The sequence below is a fragment of the Cuculus canorus genome, chromosome 3, assembly GCF_017976375.1.
Source record: "Cuculus canorus isolate bCucCan1 chromosome 3, bCucCan1.pri, whole genome shotgun sequence".
Classification (NCBI taxonomy): Eukaryota; Metazoa; Chordata; class Aves; order Cuculiformes; family Cuculidae; genus Cuculus; species Cuculus canorus.
Genome location: NC_071403.1, coordinates 20167283 through 20194354, shown reverse-complemented (window position 1 = coordinate 20194354; position 27072 = coordinate 20167283). Strand labels below are relative to the sequence as shown.

Sequence of the window (27072 nt, the reverse complement as noted above, 5' to 3'; positions counted from 1 at the left end):
AACAGCTGTGTGAAGCAGAAGTCATAAATACTACCTGTATTTAAACATCTTGCTGATTTTATCAAATATGTGAAACTTACGCATTAGTTCTGATTTGAATAGAACTATTAAACAGAATGAGCTTTTTCATGTAACAATAATTTCTTGAATGTTGGAAAATCAAGCACAGAAACTGTATTTAACCCAAACATATCATTTAGAGAATGAACTTAATGGCTAATGAACATCTTCAGTCTGGCAATTTTACTAATTGGTCTGTTTCTTTATTCTGCTGTCACTTTAATGGACAATCACTAGACCTGTTGGGAGAGGGTGAGTAAGGTTTTTGATTTCCAAAGCTTTTGAATGTTAAGGCTCCTTATTAAAAGCTCCATGTTTCTGGAGTTGAGTGCTTGTGGTCTCTCTCCCTCTTCCCCTTACTTTTTCTGTTTGATCTTCCTTACATGGTTGTGTATAGATAATCTGGCTGCACTTTCCGGTGTTACCTCTGAGCCACAGATTTCAGATCCATTTGCCCCAGAGCCTAGTACAACTACTGCTGCAACTACCGATACTACAACTACTTCGGCTGCTGCCACTACAACTACAACTGTTACTGCTGCCACTGCTGAAGTGGATCTCTTTGGAGGTTAGTTTGGTTGCCCTAGTGCTCTATGCCAGCTTGTAAGGTAGAGAAAGCAATACTGAGTTCAGCTATTGTAATAACGCCTCTAATTTAACTAACTACACCAGAAGTGCCTGTCTGTTGGATGCTAGATGGAACAGAAAAGTAAACTGTCCAACTACCTCTTTGTTTGCTGTGCTTTTAGCTTATAGACTCCTCTGCATACATATGGAAATGGAAAACTGTATACACTTAAGACTGAGTTTCCTTATGGTTGAACAGCTAAGAACATTAGTTTTCAGGTCTGCATGGGATAAACAGGTATTCTTTCCTCATTATTTAATGACTATGCATTGTACTGCAATTTCTGGGAAGAGCAGTTGTGCTTTCATAGTTACTGCACTGGAGAGGATGGATATGGCAGCTTCCTGCCCCATCGTTACATACTACACTTGAGCGCTGTTGTGTTTCTTTTGGGTTTTTCCTGTAAATATAGTATTAAGCCAGCTGAAATTACTATATCTCAGCATTCTTGAGTCTGCGTTTTATTTCACATGGCATTAACAGTAAATTAACCTGGCAATGAACTTGTACTAAATGCCACCTATACAGACAACGTATAGGAAACATATTCTTATAGTTTAGTTAGGCTCTTTCAGTCTCTGCTGTTAGCTGCCCACCACTTTAGTAAGAATCAAGTCACTCATGTATGTAGTCAGCTTTCTTATCACTCTTATGGAGCAGGAGGCCTCTCAACTGCATGTTGGAAATTGTTTCTATTCAACACTATACCAGCCCAGGTGAATGGAAAAATGCTCTGGTTTACAAACTACTAACATGTTTGAGATCACTTGACTGCTGTATTTTCCTAGTTGTCCCTTCCTGCGATGTGTGCTTCCAGTATGACAGTGGATGTCAGGAATTAGTAATAACTTTTTGCTTTCAAAAGTGAATTTCAGTGTTCTCTGTGGAAGTGTGTTTACCTAGTACTTCTTGTTACAGGAGTGCTCGGTAGGTCTCATACATAAACAGTTTGACTACAAAGGTATTTCCTAAAGACTGAAAGTTCCTGGTTAGAAGTTCTCTTTAGAACTGACTTCAGCAAACACTGCCAAGATAACCACAGTAAAACTGCTGAGAAGCTGTAAGAAAAGAGTACAACTGCTACCTGCTAGTTAGCTCCTCCTTTTACAAAGATGAATAATAGTCCAAGTGCCACAGGATCAGGCATTTTGGAAGTAATTTTAAAATAGTTGTGAGCAGTGGTTCTGGATGCTACTAGGAGCAAGAGAAAGTCTGATGCTGGGTACTCTCAGAAGGTTGTTGCAGAAACCAAGGTCTGTGCTCATTAACATTCCTGTGGATGCACTGCGTGTGAAACTTCTGGTGTGCAGATGATGAGGTCGAACCAGTCTTGGACACAGCACTTTCAAATTGCATTATTACTTTACTTGCATTATTATCGTAAATGGTTAGAAATTACTGTAAACTTGAAACAGGATTAGAAAAACACCTCTTTTGTCTGTTCTTCCAGTACTACAACAGTAAGATGTACCTTTCTTTTTTTTCTACATCTTCCACTGTTCTGTGCCTGGAAGAATGGCTGCTACCAAATCATGTGTCTACTTTCATGTCTATAAAGTGGCAAAGAGTTTTTCTTTTTGTTCTAGAGATTTAACTGATTGTTGAATTACTTAGTGGTACATGTTAAGAAGTTGAGTTGCCCTCATCCTCCAATGTGGAAAGAATTTTACTTTTGCAGTATCCAGACCTCCATGACTTGATCTTTTCTTTGAAACAAAATGTCTTTTCTTGCTCAATATTGTAATTCTCCAGTGGATTGTATGTTAGCTGAATACTGACTTTTTCCTGGAACACTTTAGGATGAAGGAAGGTTTTGTTATTTACAATAGCAGAAAACCTCTAGTCCTCAAGAAGAAAAATCTCTGAACCCACTCAGTACTGAAGGTAGTTTTGCAGTGGCTTCAAGACGCCCACTTTTAAGGTCCTGGAGTCCATATTGAACTTCTGCCTCAATACTCAAGGAGGCTTTTGTTTCTTTTTTTTTTTTTTTTTTTTTTTAATTTTGTGGTATTTTTTTCTCTGAAGCCACAACTGTAAGTAATGTCCATACTAACTTGCCTTATTATTTTCAAGTCTATGTACAGTGAAAAAAGCTGTAGGTTTTGGGCAGACAATGTTGCTGTCTATGCTTTATGGTGCTAGGCATGCTTACACTTGACAAGTAGGTATTTGACCCTTGAGGCCTGCTAGAGATTGAGTCCTCAAGGTCACCTGAACTTTTTGCAGCTTGGCAGTTTTTACTTGCTTTACGCAGCAACTTGTGTAGGGGAAGGTGCAGGAACAGTGATCTCGGGAGGAAGAATGTCAAGAGTCATCACGGAGTGGTAGAGTAAGGAATGGAAGCTGAAAGCTGCAGAAAAAGGCAACAAGTTGAAGGAAGAAGCAGAAGAGACTTTGCAGGAATGACTGTTGACTATTATTCCCTTGCACTGCATTGCTGTTACTTTAGTTGACAGGAGCCTGCGTGCTGCCTGTGACTAGATGTTGTCCTTAAGAGGAAAAGCGGCTCTAACATCATCATCTCTAACGTGATCTTGGAAGGCAGATGAAAAAAGCAGGACTGATCTAGCATAGCTTGTTTTAAGAATTCAATCTGATCAGTGGGAAAGCTTTCAGTCACCTAGGCAAACTTCTTCATCTTGTTTCTAAGATAAACAAGAGGAGTCTGTTTTCAAAGTACAACCAGAATTATTGCTGAGAGGGAGAAATGTAAAGGTAAAAGAAAGGTGAAACATCTTGAAATGCCATGCAAATCAGTAATAGAATTCGGACACCATATTTTTGGATGCTGTTAGTCTGCTCTTGAGTTATGTTCTGTTGTGTGATTAGACTGTAAGCAGTGCAAGTAACAAGTTATGGCAGACAGTGTGCAAATATCAGTTATTAGGCTTTCAGATGACATGAATTTTAAGTGGGCAGGAGAACTATTGTTTTCCCTTTAAAGAAACAAAAGACAAAGTGATCAGGACTTTTTGGTACTTGAAGGCTAATGAATGCCCCTTATCCTGGAACGTGCTAATATAGCAAACTAGCGCTTATTTTAAATAACAAACAACAAAAAGAAATCCCGTAGTTCTTATGATTCTTTCCTAGCGCTGAGCCTAGTGGAATAGTTCTTGTTAGTTCAAGTCAGCTTCTCCATGTCAAAAAGTAATGAAAGGTGACTAAAGATGAAAAACATGTGGAAAGGGAAAAAAATTCTTTCCACCTGTAAACTTTAGTTTTGTGATCTTCCCAATACTAATGACTTTCCATAGGGTTGTTTCACATGTTGCATAATATTAAATTATTATAATTCAGCTGCATCATCCCGTGTGAGTACCTTTTATCATCTGTTGATGCCATGGCATCAAATAAAGCCTGAATTTATGCAATTAAACAGATTACTTTTCAGGAACACTTACTTTGCTGCTGACAGATACATTGAAGCACTATCTCAGTGTTCCAGAAGTTAAAAATGCCCTTTTTTACCCAGAACTATTTTTATTTAACAGTTTGTGTGTTGTGCAGTGTATAATACGTAGATGTGACTCCTGATAGATGTTCTGTGCAGTGTAAACTCACAAAGCTTTCAGCAACATCTCTTTAACTTTCCAGGCTGTCTATGAACCCAACTGAGGAGCATGAGTGACTTGATTCTAGAAGTCAAAAGCTAGATTAACTTTTGAAGCAGAAGGTGTGCAAATATAAGGAAATATCATAAATTGAGTAAACACAGTAATTGCTTTAAACGGAGAAGATCTCTTCCAGTGCTAGATATACAAATTTAGGGTTACTATGCCAATATGGAGGAACAAAAAGAAATAAACATTCCAATATATTTTTTTTAACTATTAAAATATGCAGTACTTAGTTGTTTCCATTTCTGCATGTAATGCTAAATTTTAGCAGAGGCCATCTGTGCAGGTGCAGCAGAGACTTTTTAAAAGCTTCAAAGAACTTGATAAACATGAACTTGAGAAAAAAATAGAAACAACAAATGCTTGGTTTGAACTGGGAGTTGTAGGGTCACCTGTTCTGGGTGGTCTCTATGCTTATATAGGTTTCTTGAACTTCTCAGAGTATCTAGTGTATTAAGTTCCTGATACGGTGTTTTTCCTTTAGAACTTTCCATTATGAACTTAGGTGTTTATCCCACCAGCCATTTAACCCAAGTGTGATGCCAAAGAAAATTATAGTGCTTGGCAACAACCTTATTCACAAGTTGCAGTAAATAATAAAGCTGGTGACAACCTAGCGGTTCTCTTCCACTTATGGACTGGAAGGAGTTTGTGCCCACACAAATTTCTGTGACTGTTGCGTGTGGAACTTCAGTAGTCAACCTCCGGACAGCAGTTACTCTGAGGTTGAAGTGGTCCCAACATAGAACTAGAGACTAACTGTACATTCTGAAATCCTACTTTACATGAAATCTAGACACTATCCTATCATGCTGGGAAATAATTATAAGTGGTGTTGACCCACTTCCATGCTGTTGGTCTGCAAGCTTGTGTGGATGGAAGTATGTTCCTCTGAAAGAGCTGAAGGGGACTCTGCATCTGAAAAATAGTCCTGTAGAGCAAAACCCAACACACATGACCATACACATAGTGTATTCTCAAGAAGTACAATTCAAAACTCTTCGGTGTTGAATTTCTTCTATGCAATGTATGCCGGTGTCCGGTACACATACAGTACTGTCATGTTTGACTGATTTTTTTTTTCTTTTACTTGGACAACTGCCATCCAGTTTTGTTGTTGTGAAAAATAGAATTATATTTGTTATGTGAAAAATAGAATTATATTTGAAATGGCTTATTAGCAGGCATTTTTTTGCTACTAACTCATTTTAATTCTATTGGACCGGTTTAATTGTTTTTTATCTTCTGTTGAAGTTTCAATGCATGTTCTTTTGAGCTTTTTAGATTAACTGGCACAAACTTGTTTTAAAATGGTTGTTCGCATTTTAAAATTGACACTCAAGTTAAAGCATGTTAAGCTTTTTCCTGAACTACTTTGACAGTGCAGTTGCAATATTTCCCAACAGCTTTTTTTTTTAACTTGCTAACTTAGTAGCAGTAGAAAAATGGCTTTCATGAGCATCTTGAGGTGTTTAATCTTAATTGCACAGTCTTTTTGTGAAGAAAATGCTTTCATATGAGGGTAGTCCAAATGGCAGTGTCTATTAGGACTACTTGATGGAATTAAGAGCTACAGATGGTGGTTTAAGCCTAGGAATTATGCTTTAAAAGATCAGAGCTTGAAATTTAAACATACCACTCAGCAAATGGCAGACAAAAAAACAGTCAAAGAAAACTCATGAACAGATCATTCCAAAACCTTAAAGCAGTTGTTTTTCCTGACTTGACTGGTTGACTATAGGTCATCCTAAAAGAAAGAAAAAAGCTATGGCGGGCCAGTAGTTAAGATGAACATTCTTGATCTGTCAGAAGCAAGTTAGGTAAATATAACCTATGACTCAGGTTATGGCTTCAGAAAGATCTGATTGGAGTACTGTTTAAGGTGTAAGTTCAATTTCTCAGTTGTTGCCTGCCTAACTTGACTCAGAAGCTAGAAAAGATAGATGCAGAACTCTGCCAATGTAATTGGATTGTTATTCATAACAGTGCTTAAGTTTGCAAAGCACTATGCAAGTAAATTCAGTTGCAGATTAATCACATGTATTGTGGGCTTTGAGCTTGCAGGTTTTTAATATCGTTATTAACACTAATTTACTGCCATACCTCTGCTCTTTTGCATTAGTTAAGTTTGGGTAGTACATGAGCATGCTGCTCTGAACCCTTATACAATGAGAATAATGCTGCCTTTACACTCACTGTACCTGCTGTGGGGAACTCACGAAGCTCCATCTTCAAACTCTGTCTAGAACCTGCTCGTATGGGGTTGGGGGAGAACAAATAGTTTTGCTCTGCATGACTTGTCTTGTTGTCAGAGTAACAACATTCATGTTGTATAAGGGGATCTACCTGTGCAATTTAACTTGGTTCTTTTACTATATTTTTCTTCTCTTTATCCTTTTTCCTTTTAATTTCTGTTTGTAAACTGCACCCAAGATGCCTTTGCAGCTTCTCCTGGGGAAGCCCCTGCAGCAGCTGAAGGGGCAGCAGCACCAGCTACCCCAACCCCTGTAGCAGCAGCTCTTGATGCATGTTCAGGAAATGGTGGGTTTTATGTCATTAGATAGTCTCTTGTTTTGCTGTTTTTTTGTTTAAACTACATGGCAGTGTGTTTTTCTAAAATTTTCATAGTATTTGCAATTGGTCAAAACAAACTTTAGACTGAAGAGCATGCTTAAGAAAATTGCCTGTTTCTGAGTCCAAATAACTTGTGCTTATTTGGTAGCGCTGATAAACAATTCTGACAGTGCTGAGTATTGTAAGCAGTAACCTGCTGAACTGCATAAACTTTTGTCAGATTTCTGTCTTTTTTTTGGCCTTTTCAAACAAACTTTGAAAGTTCTGCCCTTGAGTAACTAGATTGCTCAGCCTTTCAGATGGTCTTTATTTTGGAAAAACATAAGTAACATGTCTGGATAAGTAGGGTAGATGTTAGAACGACCTCCTCTGTGTGCGTGCGTGTATTTGCAGTATGTGCATTGCCTGTAGTTGCTTTGTTCTTGACTTCCTCCCTCACTGATCCTAAGTATGCATACACATATATTTCCCCTTTCCTTTTTACAAGACCCCTTTGCCCCATCTGAAGGTAGTGCAGAGGCTGCTCCTGAGCTGGACCTCTTTGCTATGAAGCCAACAGAGACTGCTGTTCCTGTAGTTACCCCTACAACTAGTGCAGCCACTCCAGTTCCTGCAACAACTCCTTCTCCAGCTGCTGCTGTTGCTGCTGCTGCTACTGCTACTACTACAGCTACTGCCACTACCACTACTGCCACCACTTCTGCTACCGCCACCACCTCCGCTCCTCCTGCTCTAGATATCTTTGGTGGTAATTTTGTTTTTAACTCTTTGATTCTGGTGGTTTGATCTGTCAGAAGTACAGAATAAACAAATAATTGTTGTATGCATGGTGTGTGCTAGGCTTTCAAGCCAGAGAGCCTATTAACTGCAAATATGATGTGCAAAACTTGAAAGTTCTTCTTTCAGTCCTGCCTTTCAAAGATGAGTTAAAGACGTGTTATGTTCTTGGCCTTAGATTTATTTGAGTCTGTTCCTGATGTACCTCCAGCACCTAAAGCAGATGCTACTCCTAGCATAGATCTCTTTGGTACAGGTAAAGAGAGAATTCTTCCAATACTCTGCTGCTTAAATGCTGTGTAATTGTGTAAACTGACTTAAACTATACTTACTTATCCTCGTTTTTTCTTTCATTTCTGGAAGATGCTTTTTCATCGCCACCGCAGGGAGCTTCTCCTGTGCCTGAGAGTTCTCTCACTGCTGATCTCTTATCTGGTGAGTGCTTGTCTTCACAGGCCATCCTACAGACTTTTGTTTTATTTTTATCTCAAGAGTAAAAAAAAAATAAGACTTATTGCCAATTTCCATCTTTAAGCTGAAATGTTAAGTTGTTGGTTTGACACTTTGGTCACAAGACTAGCAGCTGCTGAAGATGCAAATCATGAAGTGGCTGACACTGAAGCGGATTAAGTAATGTGGTTGCTGAAAGAGTAAATCTTCCTCTAAGCATAAGAAAATTCTTAATAAACAATGCTTCCTTTAAAATACAGTGGCTTTCAGTTGCTGCGTGAGAAATGTTAATGCTTCTGTTTGCAGTTCTGAAGACTGTTACCTGAATTTACCAACCCTGTGGTTCTATCTAGTGGAGCCCATGTGGCTTTGAAATATTTAGCTATCATTGTTGCCTTGCTGATACTAAATATTATTTATCCTATGCTTACTGCAGTGGATGCATTTGCAGCCCCCTCTCCTCTACCCACTGCCTCTCCAGCAAAGGTGGAGTCTTCAGGTGTGATTGACCTATTTGGTGGTGGGTATTTTTCTTTCATCACCACTTCAGAGTTGAATCACTTCATTTCAATTACCTTTGCACTTGGCTAAAGCTGCAGTTTCCCCTTCTCACAGCTTCTCTATATAGCATCACGGGCTAAGACTAGCATGTCCAATTCTTCGCGTTGCACAATAACGAACTGCAAATACGCTGTCATTGTGGCTATTCTGTTGTCATTACACTTACCATTCTCTCTTCTGTCAATGCATGTATGGCTCCTCCTCAGAGGTCCAATGAAGGTCTGTTGTGTGCTCTTTCCTTTGCCACTTTCCCCGTTCACATTGTTTTCTCTCAGTTCCGTTTCTCAAAGCAGCTGAAGTTTTGAGGGTGACTTGTCTCAAACTGGGTATCTGAGTCACAGGATCTTTGGATTTGACAAGGTGGAAATTAGGATGGGCTCAACCAGTCCTAGAAGTGTGGAACAGGAATGTTGCTTAGATGTAGCAAATTTTCAAACATCAGTGAAATATCCCTCTAAAACCTTAATGTGAGTCAATAAATTCTGGCTGGAGTTATTCCAGTCTGTCATAATATGCATTCATTTCCAAAGGGCTTAACCCCCTTGCCTAGAATGCTGTAGTTTGTATGGGATTTCTGAGAAGAGGCACTTAATAAAAGTACTCACAAACCTCATTGACTTAATATTGATATCTTCTTCAATGCTATTCTTTCCTATAGAAAAACAATTTCTTTCAAGTGCACCTGTTTTTTTGCACCTCTTTTTTTTCCACTTGAGCTTTGTGTCCATGGCACTGCTCTGTAATAAAAGACTCCCAGGCACTTTCATTTTTTTCTTCTGATGAATTACATGGTTATCCTTTTGTCATCTTTTGTTTAAGATAGATGATGGACTGATGCATTTAATGTTGAACTCTACCTTTTTCTTGATGCTTTCTGAAATTCCCTTCAGATGCTTTTGGAAGTAGTGCTTCTGAACCCCAGCCCGCAACCCAGGCTGCTTCTAGTTCCTCAGCTTCTGCAGACCTACTTGCTGGTAATAAAATTTTGTTATTTTAATGAAAAGCTAGGATATAGTCTTTGAAATCTTTTATGTTCCTTGGGCGCAAGTGGACTTTTGCAGTGGAGTAAAATTTTTCTTCACGAGATGTCTTAATACTTGAGATGCCTTAAATTAATACTACAATGATTTATAATGGAGCAAGTATACCAAAGTACAATTTAACTTACTAGATTATCTTCTTCTCATGCCCTTCATTTTCCTGCTTCCTCCACAAGCCTTATTTTTCTGTGCTGTTTACTGAATAAGGGTGTTTCTTTGGCTGACTGTACCAGTGCTTAAGCAGTATTGATTCCTTACTGCTAATTCATCTTTGTTACTTGGTTGATTTAGTTGAGGCAGGTTGCACACTTAGATGTTAAGAGTTTCAGGAATAACTTAGTAGCATTCTTGTATTTAGCCAAAGAGAGGGAAGTGAGAGAATTTTTTCTGAGCACAGGGTCATAGCAGCGATAGAGACTGTCACCTCATGCTGGGTGGGATGAGCTGTCTGCTGCTATTGAATGTGGCATCACTATCACACATATTTCAAAGGTTGAATAACTATATTGTAGTCTGCATCCTACATGAAAGCAGCTTCAGCTGATTTCTGTTCCTACCATTCTCCAAAATCCGTGCTACACCTTGTATTTTAGTGGCTATAGTGATTGTGCTAAACAGTTGTGACTCCTCTCTCATCCCAGTTTGAAGTTCATAGAGAACAAGATTCCAGCATATCCTCCTCAGGTTAAAGAAAACTAATGCACTTCTGGTTTGAAGAAGACTTGGCTGAGTTTCTGTGATGTTTCTGAAAGGTGAATTTGTCAGTAGAGTGGTTGGTAGCTTAGCTTTCATGAACTTCGAAGATGATTGCTTCATGTTGTAGCTTTGACTTTACTGGTGAGCTGGGGTGATAGTCTGCCCTTTATGCAACTGCTAACCCCTCTAGATATGGTGGGCCCTGATACCAGTTGCTGCCTGTGAATCTTGAATGCCAGCTTAGACTGTATCAGAAGTCCAAAGCTGTGTATGCTTTGCCCTCACGCTCCAAAGAATGGAGAGATCCTGCATTGTATGAGAAGTACATAACATGAAATGACACATCAGTATGTAATCTGCTTCAAATGCTGTGAGTGCTTGTATGCTGAAGCCATTTCAGAAGAGGACATTTTTTCTAATACCTGCTCTAAGTGTGGACATGTCCCAGTTGTGCTGCAGGAAGGTAGAAGTAGTCTAGACAATAATAATGCATATGTGATTCTCAGTTGGTTCTAGTGCTGACAAGCCAGCAACTTAAAGTGGGACTTAGTGTGTAAATGCATACTAAAGCTTTAGGACAGTGAGGATTTCAGGATTTTAAGGCAGAAGACCACCTTTTGTTTTAATATTGCTCCAATGGGTCTTTATATTAGATAGCCTATGAGTAGCTTAAGGCTGGAGGTGAGGCTTTAATTAGTAGGTTCTGAAACATACCAGTCAGTTATGGTTGTGTGCTATTGGGGGGACTGGGTGCAAAGATGTGGTTGGGAAGAAGCTAATCCTGCTTATGCAAATATTGCAATACAAAATGTTTTATGTCCTTATCTGTAACTAAGCTTAAATTCCAGTAGGAATTATGCTCCAGATGGCTTAAACTTCAGCAGTGTGCTCTCTGGATCTGATGAGTCACATTAAATTGAAACCTAAATTATCAAAAGGATGTCATGAATCTAAATACTTCAGCAGACCTAAAGCAGTTGGGGTGAATAGATTTTTTTATATGTATATTCAAAAGGGCTCCAGGTAGATTTGAATCTCTGGCAGATACAGAGTCTGTAAATATCACAGCATATTGCTAAGCATTTGTTCACCCTAGACAATGGCAGATGTATAGCCTTTGGTGTATTTCCTATGGTGAGTGAAGATCTGCCCTTCATGGTTTATGAATGTTTGGTTGTATTAAGTGTTTATATGCATAATGCCGCGAGTATACTTACTTTACATCGTCTTAAAATGTCCTGCTGTAAAATAGGTTGCTAGTCTCTTCTTGGCTCATTTAAATGCAGTATAATTTTTTTTCATACTTTTCTAGTCTTCTCAGCAGACAAGACTAGAACTATGCCCATAAATATGATAGCCTAGCCATTTTGCCCTCTAGATCCTTCTATCCACTTAAACTGTCTGCATATGTATCCCAGTATGTACTTATCAGCATATTCTTATAAGAAATCTTAGTTGAATATGTAAGTAAGAGCAACTTAAAAATTGGGCAGTTGGGGATATCCAGACTACACATCTCATTAAGCCAGTTGCTGCTGTTTCTATATACTCGCTCTGAATCCTGTGCAAAAACAACTAGGAACTAATTTTCAGGGAGACCATGTGAGAGCTCGCAGTAACTTTTGATACAACTAGTTGCTGGTCACAATTTGAGCACAAGTTCTGTACATTGAGCACTTGCTGTCTTGTAGGTTAGTGTCTGGCAGATGCTTGATTTCAGAGCTGGGAGATGTGCTTGTCACTGTTCATAAGATGTCTGTGTATGTGCTGTAATCGATAATACTCTGTTACCATGGAAAGCAGTTTGGATGGAAACAAGTGATTAGAAGGTCTTTAGAATTTGCTTTCTTTTGCCATTTTTAGAAAGCTTACTTCCTCACTGAAATAGCAACTAAAGAGAGATGAAGAAAGAAGGAATTAGTTGACTCCTTAAACAGGAGTAGTACTATCTCAGTAAAAAGACAGAAGGTAGTGATAAAGGTTTAATGTAAATAGATGATCTCTTATAAATCAATATGCTGTATTTGGTACTTAATTTCAACGATATAACTGCTGGAGTAGCATGCTTAGTTTTTCATGTTTCAAGGATGGTGGCCTGTAAGGCAGGATAGTCCCTGAAAAGAAACTAAAGACAGTGGTAAAGTGTTGGCTTGTCACTGTGTTGTGCTCGTGTGTGGCAAAATAATGTGCTTCCTACTCTGATGGAGGTGGAAAAGGAATAGGCTGCACGTTGTGCAAATTGCTCTTCCTGCTGTATTTTCATAGTCATGGTAGGAGCACTGAACACAGATCTGATCTTTTCTATGCACGAGCATCTGGGAAGAAGCAAGACTGGAGCTGTAGTACAGAGGTCCCAGACATCACCGTCAAGAATAGATTAAGACAAATGGCTTGTAAACTAAATAGAGTTGAGGAGGTGTCATATGTCTGTTCTAATTTTGATGGAGTCTTGACATATTTAAATCAGTTTCCAGCCTCTATAGATAATACAAATAAGCTTAAATTGCAAGGGAGGATTTGAAGAACAGTCAAGCACAAGAGTGTGTTGCTTGTAGGCTAGAGAATTTCCATGAGTATGGTTTATTTACATAAATAAAGGGTTTATGTCATAAAGGGTTTATGACATACATTAACCTTAATCATGAGGATTCTCCAGCCTACAAGCAGTTCGCTTTTGATCCTGCTTTGGCATGGAGTGGAGAGGGCAGGGGCTTGAAGACATTTTGATGAGGGACACAAAATGTTTTAAGATGGTGAAAAAGGCTGAACTGGATTAGTAACACACTGCCTTCTGAATTGAGATTCCAAAGTAGTTGATGGGTGGTCATATGCTTTTTTTAAGGTAGTCTTTCTTTTTTTGTTGCATTCTGCCTGGGAGTACTTACCTAGAACTGTAGCGTGTAGAATTGGAAGAATTGTGTTCTCTACTCCCTTGATCTGCCTCTGCAGAAATCTAAATAACAAATGCTGAAGTTTTTCTTGGTGACTCACAAAAGCTTAAATTCCCTGGATCATACCTGGCATACCCAGAATGCTTGTGTAGTACTGAGTTATTTACTATGGTCTAGAAAGAACTATCTCTATCATTCTGCCTTCTATAGATTGAGCTTTTGTTAAACACAGCCCAACAAGACTGACTAATGTCCACCTTTCTTATGTGGTTTTTCAAGGCTTTGGAGGTTCTTTTATTGCTCCCTCTCCATCACCATCCCCAGTAACTCCAGCTCAAACCAGCTTACTACAGCCTAACTTTGATGCAGCTTTTGGGACAACAGCTCCAACGACTGGCAGTTCATTTGATGCATCAGGTGAGCCACAGGGTTTCTTCCTGTGAATTTTCTAATGTTTTTTATATGCTAAATGAATTAATGACACTATATCTACGCTCTCAGTACGAGCAATATTGGTGATTTCCCTGTTCCTGCTTTACTGGAAGAACTCAGAGTGGTGTTTAGGCTGATGTGTGCCCAAGAGCTGTGTAGCCATTTTTATTCTACCATGTCAGTAAGGAATAAACTAATGTGACTATCATCCTTGCACGTGCTTGAGAATTCCTGATTAATGCAATCAAGGAAAACACTGTTCTGTAAATAAAGTATATAGGCAAGTCATCTTGCTGCTGCTGCTGAGGCTTGCATGGCACTTGAAGGTACACAGAACTGAGACTGAGGTCGTCTTCTTTGCTTGACTATGAGCTTAAACTTTCGTCACTGCTATCATTTTGTTTGTATCTCTTCCATTCTGTATTTTCCATGCTGGGTCCTTGCTCCAAACTTAAAATTGGTGAGTCCTGCAACCGTACAAGAAAAAAAGGTTGAAGTAGTACTGCTGCTTGGTTATTTGGTTGCTTGCCAGTGCACATGCTACCCTTTCCTGTTGACTTAACATTAGCATGTACCTCAAATGCAGATCAGAAGGTAGAATGCTGGCATGCAATGTGCCAGGCAGTTTGACTTCAAGGGATCTAAAAAATGAACTTCTGTGTTACATGGCTGGACTAAGAAGGCTGGCTGTGTCAGTGTGGATGGTTCTGGTTCCTTCTGATCTCATAAGGCCTTAGTAGGTTCTCCTGACTCCCTGCTGCTTGCAAGTGAATAGTACGTCTTGAGACTTTGAATCCGATTGACATGTGATGTCAAGGTATAAGACACAGTAATTCTGACTGGTCTTTGCTACAAGATGTTCATTTTAAAAGCCTTTAAATGAATATCTCCTGACAAACGTCTGTGCATCTGACATCTCTTTAAGGATGGCTGTAGGAAAAAAGTGTCATGTGGAAGTGGTGCTGTAGATTCAACTCTCCAATTAAAGTCATTTTAGGTGTGTCCTTTCATATTGGGTCTCATTTATATACCTTCTTCAGGATTACTGTACATTCAGTGTCTAGTAAAATAAAATGCATGCCCTTGTTGGCATTACTTTTAATGTCAAACTGTGTTTTGGTAAGACTTGTGAGGTAGTTGTCTGTGCTATATTTGTTGGAACAACAGTGAAATGGCAGGTAGCATATTTCTTACCACAGCTCCTGTTTCTAACCCACTTTACCTTCACTTCCAGTGTTTGATGGCCTAGGTGATCTTCTTATGCCAACTATGGTTCCTTCTGGTCAGTCTATAGCACCTTCAGCCACAGCGACAGTCACTCCTTCAGCAGCAAGCAAAGGCCTCGGAAGTGATCTTGATTCCTCTCTTGCAAACTTAGTAGGCAGTAAGTGACAAATTTCAGTTTTAAATGGTGTGGTGTACAGCTATGTTACTCTTCTGTGGAGACAAATACCCGTCTATTTTAGCTTGCTTCTTCCCATGCCCTCCTGTTTCCCTGGGGAGTTGGGAGAAGCTATGGGCAGGGATAAGGCCTGATTCAGATAGCTGGAAATCTGAGGTTGTAACTCATCCCTCCTTGTGCCCAGGACCCGAGTCAAATTATGAGATCTGTTTAAGTAGTATTTGTACGATGTAAACATCCCATGTCCATTCAGGGGCACGTCAAACTCCTAATGAATGTATCCTTGTTTAATAACAGATGGAAAGGTGAGAATTGTCCTAAGCATCCGGTAGCACTGTGGGATATAAGCAGAAGAGCTGGTGGACACAAATAGCTCTCCTTTTGCTTAACAAGAATATGAATAGCAGTGGGTGGAGTGTGCCCAACAGCCAAGAAAAGACCTCTCTGACTGTGAACTTATCAAAATATGTTCTTGAAATGCTAAACAAAAATAGGCGTTCAATTTTCTGTAGTAGTAGAAGGATTAGAGCCTTTGTAACTAGCAATCAGTAGCCTCAGCCCCACCCGAAAATCTGAGGCCCACCTAGGCTAAGGTATAATTTTAGACTTGACATTAGGAAGGATTTCTTCACCATGAGAGTGGTGAGATACTGGCACAGGTTGCCAAGGGAAGTTGTGAATGCCCCATCGCTGGAGGCGTTCAAGGCCAGGTTGGATGGGGCATTGGGCAGCCTGATTTAGTGGGATGTCCCTGCCCATGGCAGGGGGCTTGGAACTAGATGGTCTTTAAGGTCCCTTCCAACCCTAACTATTCTATGGTTCTATGACTCTTTGATTCTATGATAATAATACTGAAGCTGTACTTTGGAGGGTCATATAAAAGGAATATTCTGTTAGTATATGTAAACGCACCACAGGAAAGGTATAACTGATCTTATGATGCATATTATTCTGTTAGGTGTTGGGGGAGAACTGATACGCTTAGCAGTCAGCAGCACTCTTCATCACTTGAAATGCTTCTACAAGTCATTTGGTATATCCAATTTTGGGGCAGAAAATAATCAAGCAGCAATTTGTGACTTACAGAACTTGTACTGGTCATGTGAGAAGAGTGTTCTTTAAAATCTAGCTTAAAACTTCTTCCACAGAATAATTAAGGAAACTAGTTGGAGTTCCCATCTATGATAGAGCAAATAAAATAGTGCAAAACTTCCAGGTAACATTCATATTTATGTATATGTTTAAAAATAGCTTTTTATTTCAGTACGGTTAAGAGGAACAGAAACTAGTGTCATCATTCGTGGTAAATACTTTTGGTGCTCTTAAATACCTTAGCGTTTTGTAGACTTAAATATATTGTTACTTTGTTTTCATTATGGAGTAGAAATGGTTTCCTCAAGCATAAGGCATCTGCAGGGTTCCTCAGTTTGTTATAAAGAAAGAGGTCTATGTGGCCAGTGTTCTGATGCTGTCTAGAAGAAGACAGCTGAAATTTCATTACTCTGTCTAAGCCCATGTGCAACGTGAACTGTTACTTTGACATGCTATAATTTGCTAAACATGACTTCTTTTCTTCCTTTTTTCTTACAATTCTCAGATCTTGGAATTTCTGGTACCACTTCAAAAAAGTAAGTCCAACTTTGGTTTGTTTTTTTTAGTAAAAAAGTTCTAAATTCTGCTGCGTAGTTTAATATCTATTTCAGTGTTTATTAAGAATCGATGAATTGCTTATGTGCCCGCTTGGCTTTAATCAGAGTCTTAGAATTTTTTTTTCTGTAAATTACTGACTTTATATTGGAAATCTAATTTCTGAACAACTTAAAATTAACGAACAGTTGAGATAATAAATTGTATTGCTCTCCTCAGTAGTCTAGGCTAATACGTAATAGTTTTGTTATCTTTTTACAGACGCTGGATGTGCTTATCGTGTAGGCATTGGAATACTTGTAAAATAGAAAAGAAGTTCATTCCATGCAGTGAAAAGCTTCTTTTTGCAAGAAGAAATATTTACAACATTGAATTAATATATTTTCTTAATCTGACTGATTGCTTATTTCTGTGCTGAGTCTTCCTCTGTATGCAAGACCAGTTTATGATGTGGGTACTTCAAATGTGTTGTGCCTCTGTGGAGATAAGAGGGATGTATACAAACACATGAGGTTTATCCCCCAAACTTAGCTTCCTTCAAACTAATTAATTCAAATGGTGTATCTTTTTCTGGATAGAGCAGCCTCTAACAAAACCTGGTTTTGCAATAGCCCTCTTATTCTATGAATGATTTGTTTCTCTTGTATCTATCAACTTTTTTCAGAACTGAATGCTTTCCTCCTTCAGCTGTATGAGCAAGATTTCCAGCAATGACATGACCTTTCAAAGACTTCTAGCAGGCAGCTCTACTGCCTGGTCCCAGTAGAATAGGCAGAGCAGTCCCTCTTCCTACTTTGCAAGGGTATATGCAATAATGTGATACCTTCAGTCAATACTAAGTAAAACTTCTCTTTAATTCTCACCACAAAGGCCATAATCATGTGACTGACGTGAGTATAGAGTGTGGTGGTGTCTACCACTAACAACCCTTGAAACCAAGTGGCACTAAAAACTTATCTTTCTGTTAATAACTTAAACTGCATATGCCATAAACTAACGTAGCTGCAAGCATAACATTAATATATACTGCAGTTGGGTTTCATTTTTACTATATGTAAATAATACCTCTCTCTATCTCCCTCTCTAATAGGGGAGACCTTCAGTGGAATGCTGGAGAGAAAAAGTTAACAGGAGGAGCCAACTGGCAGCCAAAAGTAGCACCTGCAACATGGTCAACTGGTGGTGTCCCAAGTGGTCCATTGGTAGGTGTTTCATCTCTCAATACCACTGGTATTAGAACCTCGATTTTTTTTATGAGACTATGCAGGCATATGTGTAGGCATCACACTTGTCTACTTCAGCTAAAGAGTTTGCTTCTGTATAAATTATATGATTGTTTCAAGTCACACTTTTAAGACCAGATTTACATCTAGCATAAATAAACCATTGAGTTCAGGTCAATGAAAAAGCGTTAGCATATGTATCAAGATGTTACTCTACATGTACGCTTAATACCCATCAAGTTTGTGATTAGCCCTGTAGGTCTTGGCAACACCAGGCTTAGGTAGATTGTGCAAATGACAAATGATTGGTCCAAAGGTGAAGTACTGGAAGTAGAAAATATAAATTTTCCTCAAGGTTTTCCTCCAGCTTTCCTGAATGAAGTAGATCAAAAGGCTAGATGGCATTCAGATTGATCGGGTGACTGATATTAGATTAGAAGTGGGTGGCTTGGCAGTAGAGTAAAGCAGTCTGGAAGATTTAAGATTGCCCTGTAAAATATATCACAAGGCACTAACTTTGAGAGAAGAGTGTTAAATTGAGCTAAAAATCTAAATTTGGCACAGAAGCAACTTGATCATGAATGAGCTACAAGCGTAATCTGAAGAGGCGTCATACCTCATCTCTTCAGATTTGCACAGGGCATAAAAGTGTCTCCATTTGAAAGAAGTTGGGTTGGGAAGGGGAGGAAAGGACTGTCAGCGGGGAGCATGACCAATTCAGTTCCTTGCTGTCACAACCAGATGTTATTGTGACTGTAGGGATGTTCCAGCTTTCTCCTTAACCTTGTGGAAGATACAACAATTCCCTGAACTTGGTACTTCATTGAATGTATTAGTTGTAATGTCAACTTTTTTCTTAATAGAAAGGCTGGGCAATACTGTACAGTGTAAGTGAATTTTTTTTGATCTTTTATTGTGCTTACTTACTAAACACAAAGATACTAACAGCTCATCACCTGCACTACTGTTATTACAACAGGCTTGAAACTAGCTATAAGCTACCTAACACGGCTCTTCTTGAACTGTCTGTCCAGCAGGCAATTGTCAGGCAATGTGTTAAATATGGTAGTAGCAATTAACCATTTCTGTGCTCTAAGCTTGAAAATAATGGCTTCAAATTGTCTCTGCTTTACTTGGATGTGAATTATCTGATAACTTGTTCTACTTGAAACTTCTAACTTCCATAATGTAGTGGTTTTACCACTGGGTAAGTAACCAGCTTTTCTGGAAAGCTGGGTGGTTTTGATAGCGTTTCATGAGACATGGGTGCTGTATATATTTCTTCAAAATCATACACACGTTTTTGGAAAAAGAAAACCAGATGGGGAAAAATAAACGTGAAGACCAAAATCAAGCTTTCTTTCACATCACTGTTGAACCACTTATTTTGGTCACTTCTTCCCTTCCTTGTGACCTTTCACCTTCTGCCTTAAGATCAGCAGAATTTCATAAAAGTCCATTTCCTCAAGTAACCCTGGTGCTTTGAGGCAAAACTAGATTCAGTTTGTGTGGCCATTTTCTTTGGCATCTGCTGGATTTTGAGCTATGGTGTGTTCCTGTGGCTGCAGTCAGATCACTGTGTCTGATGTCATTGATCCATGTCTTTCTATTCCATACTATCCATTACTGAGTTGTCCAGATGTTGGTTTTAGTTTGGGGACAGCTGTGCTGCTAGTGCAGCACAGCTCTTAATTGAAATGCTCCCCAGAAAACTTACAGACTGGAAAAGAGGCTCATAAAGATTAGCCAGAAACTGTAGAGTGTTTGCTTATAAATGAATCTCAGAAAGGTTATCTTGACTTGTATCCACATACTGGCATATTTTAGTCTGGAAGCAAAGATCAGCCAAGGGCACTAAATGCAGCATTCACAGAAGCGGACTGTGAAGTGAGTAATTTCCCAGGTATCTCCAGAGGTGCACTGTCTTTTATGCTGAAAGTGTGCTAGCTGCTCTCTAAGTGTGGTGGGATATAACTGATTCAGCGTAGGCGATCAGGGTTTGGAGGCTCAGGCATGACCCTACAGCTTCTGTAATAGCTTGAGAAGTTGTGCCAATATTCTTGGGCCATGCGATAGCGTAAATGAGTTTCCTAAAAATCCTACTAGCATTTTTAAATCCTTTCCTTGGATGTTTCCTTCCTCCCTTCAGAGTTGTTAGTAATTTGAATTGTATATTCTTCTTTGAAAAGGAGAGACTTCCAAGGCCATAAGGGGACTCGGTGCATGGAAAGTTAAAGGCAAGGGAACCAAAAGGGATCATATGTATGTTCTGCTAGATACATGGTGTGGCTGTGTTCAAAGATGGTGTTGTGCTCTATATCCTGTCAGACTGCTAAGCCAACGGTTCTCCCTTCCAGAATCCTAGTGAAAGATCACTTTTGTTTTCTTGTATGTTATTTGAATGAAAACCATAACAAGTTAAGCATATGAATGAAAGCTTAAGATGAAAGAGGGTAGACTTAGATTAGATATTAGGAAGAATTTTTTTATCGTGAGGGCAGTGGGGCACTGGAATAGGTTGCCCAGAGAAGTCATGGATGCCCTGTCCCTGGAGGTGTTCAAGGCTAGACTGAATGAGGCTATGAGCAACCTGATCTAGTGGAAAGTGTCTCTTGCCATGGCATGGAAGTTGGAACTGGGTGATCTTTAAGGACTCTTTCAACCCAAACCATGCTATGATTCAATGAAAAGTATAACAAGATGGACTAAACTTTCCTTAATAAAGGATGTAGTAGTTGTGATTGTGGCTTAAGTTTGTGAACTTATTCTTTAACTTAAATGAATTTCACTGCATAAAAATACTATTTTTTTTTTACTTGGAAATTAATTATACCAGTTATTTCCCTTGGATTTACAATCTGCTTAAGCTTTTACTAAAATACAGTGCCACAAGTGCTACAGTGTGTTGGCTATCAATTTTGAAATTGGGATGCTTTCTTACACTGTATACAAGAAGGAAAGTACATATTTTCTTGGGCCTACTTTGAGTTGTATTCAGTAAATGGGCTCTGTTCATGAAGAGAATGGAGCCTGTCACCATTGCTTTCTTATGAAAAACCAAGCTGAGCATCAGAATAAGGACTCATGTAACTCTCATTCTTTTGAAGCATTGTGGTTGTGTTGTTAGGTATTATCTGCTATATAACAGTTGTGCTTTAAGGAATAACTTTGAGAAAGCTGGAGACTCCATGTGGTTTCTAGATAGTCGGTATTACAGAGATTCTTGCATTTTTTTAATATTTAAAAAACCTTTTTTTTAGACGGGTGCCATGCCTTCAGCAAGTGCTGTTCCTGCCGCAGGAGGTACTCCACCTGTCCCACAGCCAGGAGCAGCATTTGGGATGGTGAGTCTCATTTGCTACGCTGCTCTCCTTCCTCCACCCAGAACCCTAGTGACACTGTGTTAATTTACAGCCCCCAGCAGGCACGGGTGTACCCATGATGCCCCAGCAGCCAGTTATGTATGGGCAGCCTATGATGAGGCCACCATTTGGAGCTGCCACTGGCCCTGGTGTACAGGTAAGTGTTACTGCCAGATGAGTATCTGATTGTTCTCCATTCCACAAGAAAGTAGCTTTTGTGTGTGTGAATTATCTCAGTTCATTTCTAACTGTAGGACTGTAAAAGAGGTTTCTTGTAGAATCAGCTGCCTGGCTTAGAATTATAGAATCACTTAGACTGGATTTAAAGACCTTTAAGATCATTGACTCCCACCCTTAACCTAACACTGCAATTCTGCCACTAAACCGTATCCCTAAGCAACACATCTGCGTGTCTTTAAATACCTCCAGGGATGGTGACTCAATCACTTCCCTGAGCAGCCTATTCCAGTGTTTGACAACTGCTTTGGTGAAGAAATTTTTCCTAATATCCAGTCTAAACCTTCCCTGGTGCAACTTGAAGCCATTCTGTCTTCTAACATCACTTGTTACTTGGGTGGCGAGACCTACACCTGCCTCTCTACAAGTAGTTGTAGAGAGCAATAAGGTCTCCTTAGCCTCTTTTTCTCCAGACTTAAGTCCCAGTTCCCTCAGCCACTCCCCAAAGGACTTGTGCTCCAGACCCTTCTCCAGCTTTGTGGCCCTTCTCTTGGCGCACTCCAGCAGCTCAATGTCTTTCATGTACTGAGAGGCCCAAAACAGAACACAGTATTTGAGGTGCAGCCTCACCAGGTGCTGAGCACAAGGGGACGATCACTTCCCTAGTTCTGTGGCCGCAGCATTTCTAATGCAAGCTAGGATGCTATTGGCTTTCTTGGCCTGTGCACACTACTGGTTCATATTCAGCCAGCTGCCAACCAGCACCCCCAGGTCCTTTTCCACCAGACAACTTTCCAGTCATTTGTCCCCAGGCCTGTGGGATTGCATGGAGTTGTTGAACACCCATACAATTGGCCTTAGCCCATCAATCCAGCCTGTCCAGATCCTTCTATAAATCCTTTCTTCTCTCAAGCAAAATCAACACTCCCACCCAACTTGATATTGTCTGCAAACTTATTGAGGGTACACTTGATCCCCTCGTCCAGATCACTGATAAAAATATTCAACAGAACTGGCCCCAGCACTGAGCCCTGAGGAAACACATTTGTGACCAGCTGACACCTGGATTTGATTCTATTCACCATAACTCTTTAGGCCCAGACACCCAGCCAGTTTTTTACCCAGCAAAGAGTATGCCCCTCTAAGCCAGCTGTTAACTTGCAACAGATCATGTGAAGCACCTTGGTTATTTTCACACCAAAATTTTTTTACAAGACCAATGGAACTGGTTTGAAAAGTCTCCTACATCTAATTATGTCCAAGATCTATTTTGGTGGGAGATTTGAGTAAAGAGCAAAGTGGAGCTGATGCACATTCCTATTCTGTTCAGATCTTGTCAATATTTACTACAGCTGTACTCTGCATCTTCCCTCACAGCCAACAAACACCCAGTTCCCTGAGTAAGGTGGAGGCAGTGGGGAATAAGGTCAGGATGGGAGAATCATTTGGCTCCATAGCGAAAAGGGTTGCATGGAACTTGGAAGACTGACGCTTTCTGTGGAATAATTGATGACTTTTATACCTAGTAGAGGAGGAACAGAATATAATATAGTCATGTCTCCGGTGCATTTCAGGCTCTTATTTACACTACCAACGTAGAACAACTTGTACTTAAATGCCAGGCACTGGAATTTTCAAACATGCTCTGCAGCACGCACTGTGCTTATTCCACACCTTGGTATTTAACATCTAACAATTGCTTCACTTCTGTCTGGGCTGATGATGCTAACACCATTCTGTCTCACGGGGCGAAAGTGATTTGAAGCTACACCAATTGTATTATGTGATATCTAAAGCCTTATCTATTAAAACAGCTTAACATTGTTAACCCTGTAATAAGGATGAACTCTAAACAGTGCTTGAGCAAAATGGCAACACACTGAAGTCTTGGAAAAATGAGAACTTTATAAGCTATACCATCTATATCTACCTAATGCTTGTGTATCCTTGTCTGCTTTGTTTTTTTCTGCCTTCCTGGCTGCCGTCTGTTAGCTTTCTCCAAGCCCAACTCCTGCTACTCAGAGTCCCAAGAAACCTCCAACAAAGGACCCATTAGCGGATCTTAACATCAAGGATTTCTTGTAAACAAAAAGGTATTCTGTGACTGCCTGCCTAAGCATGTCAGGCTGTGGTACGTGTCTGGCACACAGATCGCTATATTGAATATGACTGATAGAATTGCAGCTTTAGAGATAGGTAGAAACATGCACTGATAACGTGGTGGTTTAAACAAAAAACTGAATTCTCTGTCTACACTCTTAATTTTAGCCTGAAAACTTGCATTTTGGCTACATTTTTTTTTCCAATGTGACTGCCAGGAGACGTTATCTTCGATGTATAACTTCCATTTTTGCCTTGTTTCCACTCAATCCAAGGGTTTGTGGGTTTGATTTTTTTTCTGAAATTAATACTGAAACAAATAGAATCATAACAAGATACAAATACTGGGTGCAAAATGTGCTGAAGAGGCTTGTGCCAGTCTTGAAACAGATTTGGTATCGTGGGCTTGAAGGGGTCAAAAGAAGAAGAACTTGCATATCCTGATCATCAAGTGAAGGCTGTTTGTATCTCTTAGCTGCTGCCAGCTAATATTCTTCCTACCGTGCAATTTTTCAAGGCACTGCTTTTTTGAGTGCAAAGGCCTGAGGTTCTCATTGGTGCCATGTTGAACAACCATGAGGAAGAACAGAGGAGTAAATAGAAAGTAAATATAGAGGAGAAATAATAAAACAGTACTGCCAAATGGAAGGAAAAAAAAGGCAAAATCATTACTGTGAGGGTTTTGGAGAAGGATGTGAAGAGGGCCAAGTAGCAACATTGGATTAAATTGAACACTTAAGCTAACTAGAAAATAAAAATGCATAAGTAAGGTAGACATTTTATAATTAAGACTAGAATAATTTGCCAGGTAAGGAAAGGACAGTCATTCTGTGTCTTTAAAGCCACCTTCATAAATCCCTTTTCTTTTTTCCTATAGCTTAATTCTAAGACTTGTTGTAAGCCTCTTCTGCACTGGAGTTAGCAGCAGTGGATGAGATCAGGCTGCTTTTAGTGGGCATCCCTCAGTCCCACTTCCCTCTTCTTCAAATTCCAGCCCTGGGAAGGTGTACTTGGCACTTGGTGGAGATGGCCAGGTGTGGAGATGCACCTTCATTGCAATGACTTCCTGCTTTCAACTTGGGTTTGTTGTAGATAGATTCATAAATCTCTGTGGGAAGACTATTGCTTCTTTAAAAACTGACAACAACTCCTTTGAGCTGTCAAGGGATGAGTGGATTTGGTGCTCTTTCTAGAGCATGTTCTGTCTAATGCATTATTCCAGTTTTCATCCTGATATTTTCTGTATTCACAGCTGCAGTTTTTCTGACTGGATGATAGAAATATGAGTTTGGAGTCTACAAATGGAAGCTCAGAGTTTCAAAGTGAGCCACCAGTACCAAACCCAGCGCTTACTCAGACTTTCTCTTCCTCCTGAAACGTGTAGCACAGCTGTGAAAGTGAACATTAGGATTGTGTACTACCTTAGCTGTTATCCCTACTCTCTCAAAATTTGTGTACTTGGATAATTTGTGTTTTACAATTTAAACAATGGATGTATGTTTCTGATGCCTTCTAGTGCTTTTCTGAACCTATCCCATGGGGGCAGATTATGCAGCTGTTGTTTGGTGAGCCATTTGGAGCGATGTCTGTGGTTTTTGAAGGTTTCAATGTATATAACTTTTTGAGGACACCTAAAATTTCCCTAAGACTCAATTTTCCCTTTATCTGTTAAAAAACATAGTGTGATAATACCAGATAGTAAGGAAAATACTTATGAAATTGTGTGGAATACTTTTTTTTTCCAGTCAAGGGAATATCAATTGTTGTGAAAAAATGTTTTATTTTTGTGGCACTGTATATGTTGAGATAATTTAAAGTAATATAAAGGTAAACCTCCATAACAAATACTTTTTCAATGATTTACCAAGAATGAAAAACCATATCTAAAAGAATACCATATTTATTGCTCTTTTTATTTTAAAATCTATTTTAATTATTTAAGTTTTTGTGTTTAAAATTGGCGTATTTATCAGTTGTTGCTCAATGCACTGAAAATAAGTAAAGGGTCAGTTTCTCTCCATGTAGTTGAAAAAAAAAGCAATCATAGTTGTGCTGGCATTAAGGGATTTCAAATACGAGAGCACCCTTTAGTATAACTGTAGTCAAAACATTACAAGTGATGTTACTCATCTCTGTTCAGTTCTTATGTACATCTCTTAATTTAGTGCTTACCTGTGTATGCCTTAGGCTAGTGTTTTCTTCATTGCTCCGAATGCGCTGTGAGTAGCTTTTGTACTATTGGTGATTAGATTTAATTCTGATCCAGAGATCCATGCCCTTTACTGTACATAACTGTGTTTCTTTAATTTTTATTTGTTCTCATACTGTTTCTGCTGATGGCTTGGCGTAAGATCTTGACTCTTCAATGAGGTCACCGTTGATCAGTGTTACAAGTGGCTTGGCAGTTCTCTGTAAAAGCATATCGGGTTGGAAAGATATTCGCCTAAAGTCTTTCAAATTAACTATTTAATCAATGTATGGTACCATTAAAAGTGGTTGTATCTGAATTTGCTGTTGGGATAACATACACCGTAATGGGAAAGTCCTATAAAAAGCTAATTTCAAAATGGCTCTTCTTTGTATTTCAGTTTAAAAAAAAAAACCAAATCACAAAAGAAAAAACCCCAGTGCATGTGTGCCCTCTGAGATGCAATAAACACCTTGATCAAAGTAAATACCTTGTTGCCAGTTTCATGATGATTGAATTGTTAAGCATGATGATGCATTTTTCCCTTCTCAAAGTATGTAGGCCCTGATGCTGATTGCTGAGTGTGCTACACATCGAGATGATTTTTGCTGATGTTTAAATAGTACTGGAGAGACTCCTACACAGCCACAAGCAAAGTGAAGAGTGGGAGAGGAGAATTCTCTAGTTTGACCTACAATACCTCAGGAGGCTTCATTAAAGCTCTTAATCTCCTTAAACTAGAATAATATCAGAACTGTGAAAGTTTAGAATGCTGGTCCTGATTTCTTTCCTTTGAGGTATCATTGGAGCTGATGGAGAGCTATCACTGCTGTGATGCTATCAGAATTGCCTGTGCTAAGGTTCGTGTTATGGCAGGATGAAGGGAAAACATTTCATACAGCTTAGTACATTAAAGTCTTCCTGATACGAGGTGACTAACGAGAAACCACCTTGATTTACTAACAAAATGAAGTGATGAAGCAATACTGAATGCCAAGGGCTGCTTGGAAGTACTCTGTATATAACAAAGACATTTCCAAGTTGTGTAAACAGTAGAGAAGTGCCATTGCTTGAGAGGTTTTTGAGGTTAATTTGTTTGGTTTTTTTTTTTTTACTTGGTAGATTCAGAATGCCCACGTATCAGCAAGCTTGGCAGGAGAAAGTGGATTTTTATACACAGTCAGCCTTAGCATGAGTGTTCTGAATCAGGCTGTTCTGGATTAGGAATCTGTAAGGCTTAGCAG

The 27072-nt window shown here is 39.3% G+C and overlaps 1 protein-coding gene across 18 annotated transcripts in view; it reads left to right on the top strand.

Moving 5' to 3' along the window:
- SNAP91 (synaptosome associated protein 91) overlaps positions 1-26309 on the top strand; it is a 65158-nt gene extending 38849 nt beyond the window's left edge. For 2 of the 18 annotated variants that reach the window (XM_054061760.1, XM_054061761.1), the window contains exons 14-30: positions 298-312; positions 458-628; positions 6742-6849; positions 7370-7630; positions 7838-7915; positions 8023-8094; positions 8546-8629; positions 9561-9644; positions 13577-13714; positions 14964-15113; positions 16729-16759; positions 17869-17980; positions 18865-18888; positions 21262-21345; positions 21416-21520; positions 23533-23633; positions 24893-26309. In XM_054061760.1, coding sequence (XP_053917735.1) covers positions 298-312; positions 458-628; positions 6742-6849; positions 7370-7630; positions 7838-7915; positions 8023-8094; positions 8546-8629; positions 9561-9644; positions 13577-13714; positions 14964-15113; positions 16729-16759; positions 17869-17980; positions 18865-18888; positions 21262-21345; positions 21416-21520; positions 23533-23625 — 1610 coding nt within the window. In that variant the 3' untranslated portion in view covers positions 23626-23633; positions 24893-26309. The remainder of the gene's footprint in view (positions 1-297; positions 313-457; positions 629-6741; positions 6850-7369; positions 7631-7837; positions 7916-8022; positions 8095-8545; positions 8630-9560; positions 9645-13576; positions 13715-14963; positions 15114-16728; positions 16760-17868; positions 17981-18864; positions 18889-21261; positions 21346-21415; positions 21521-23532; positions 23634-24892) is intronic. The other 16 variants (XM_054061762.1, XM_054061763.1, XM_054061771.1 and 13 more) reach the window with 16 other exon arrangements.
- Positions 26310-27072: the final 763 nt, after the last annotated feature.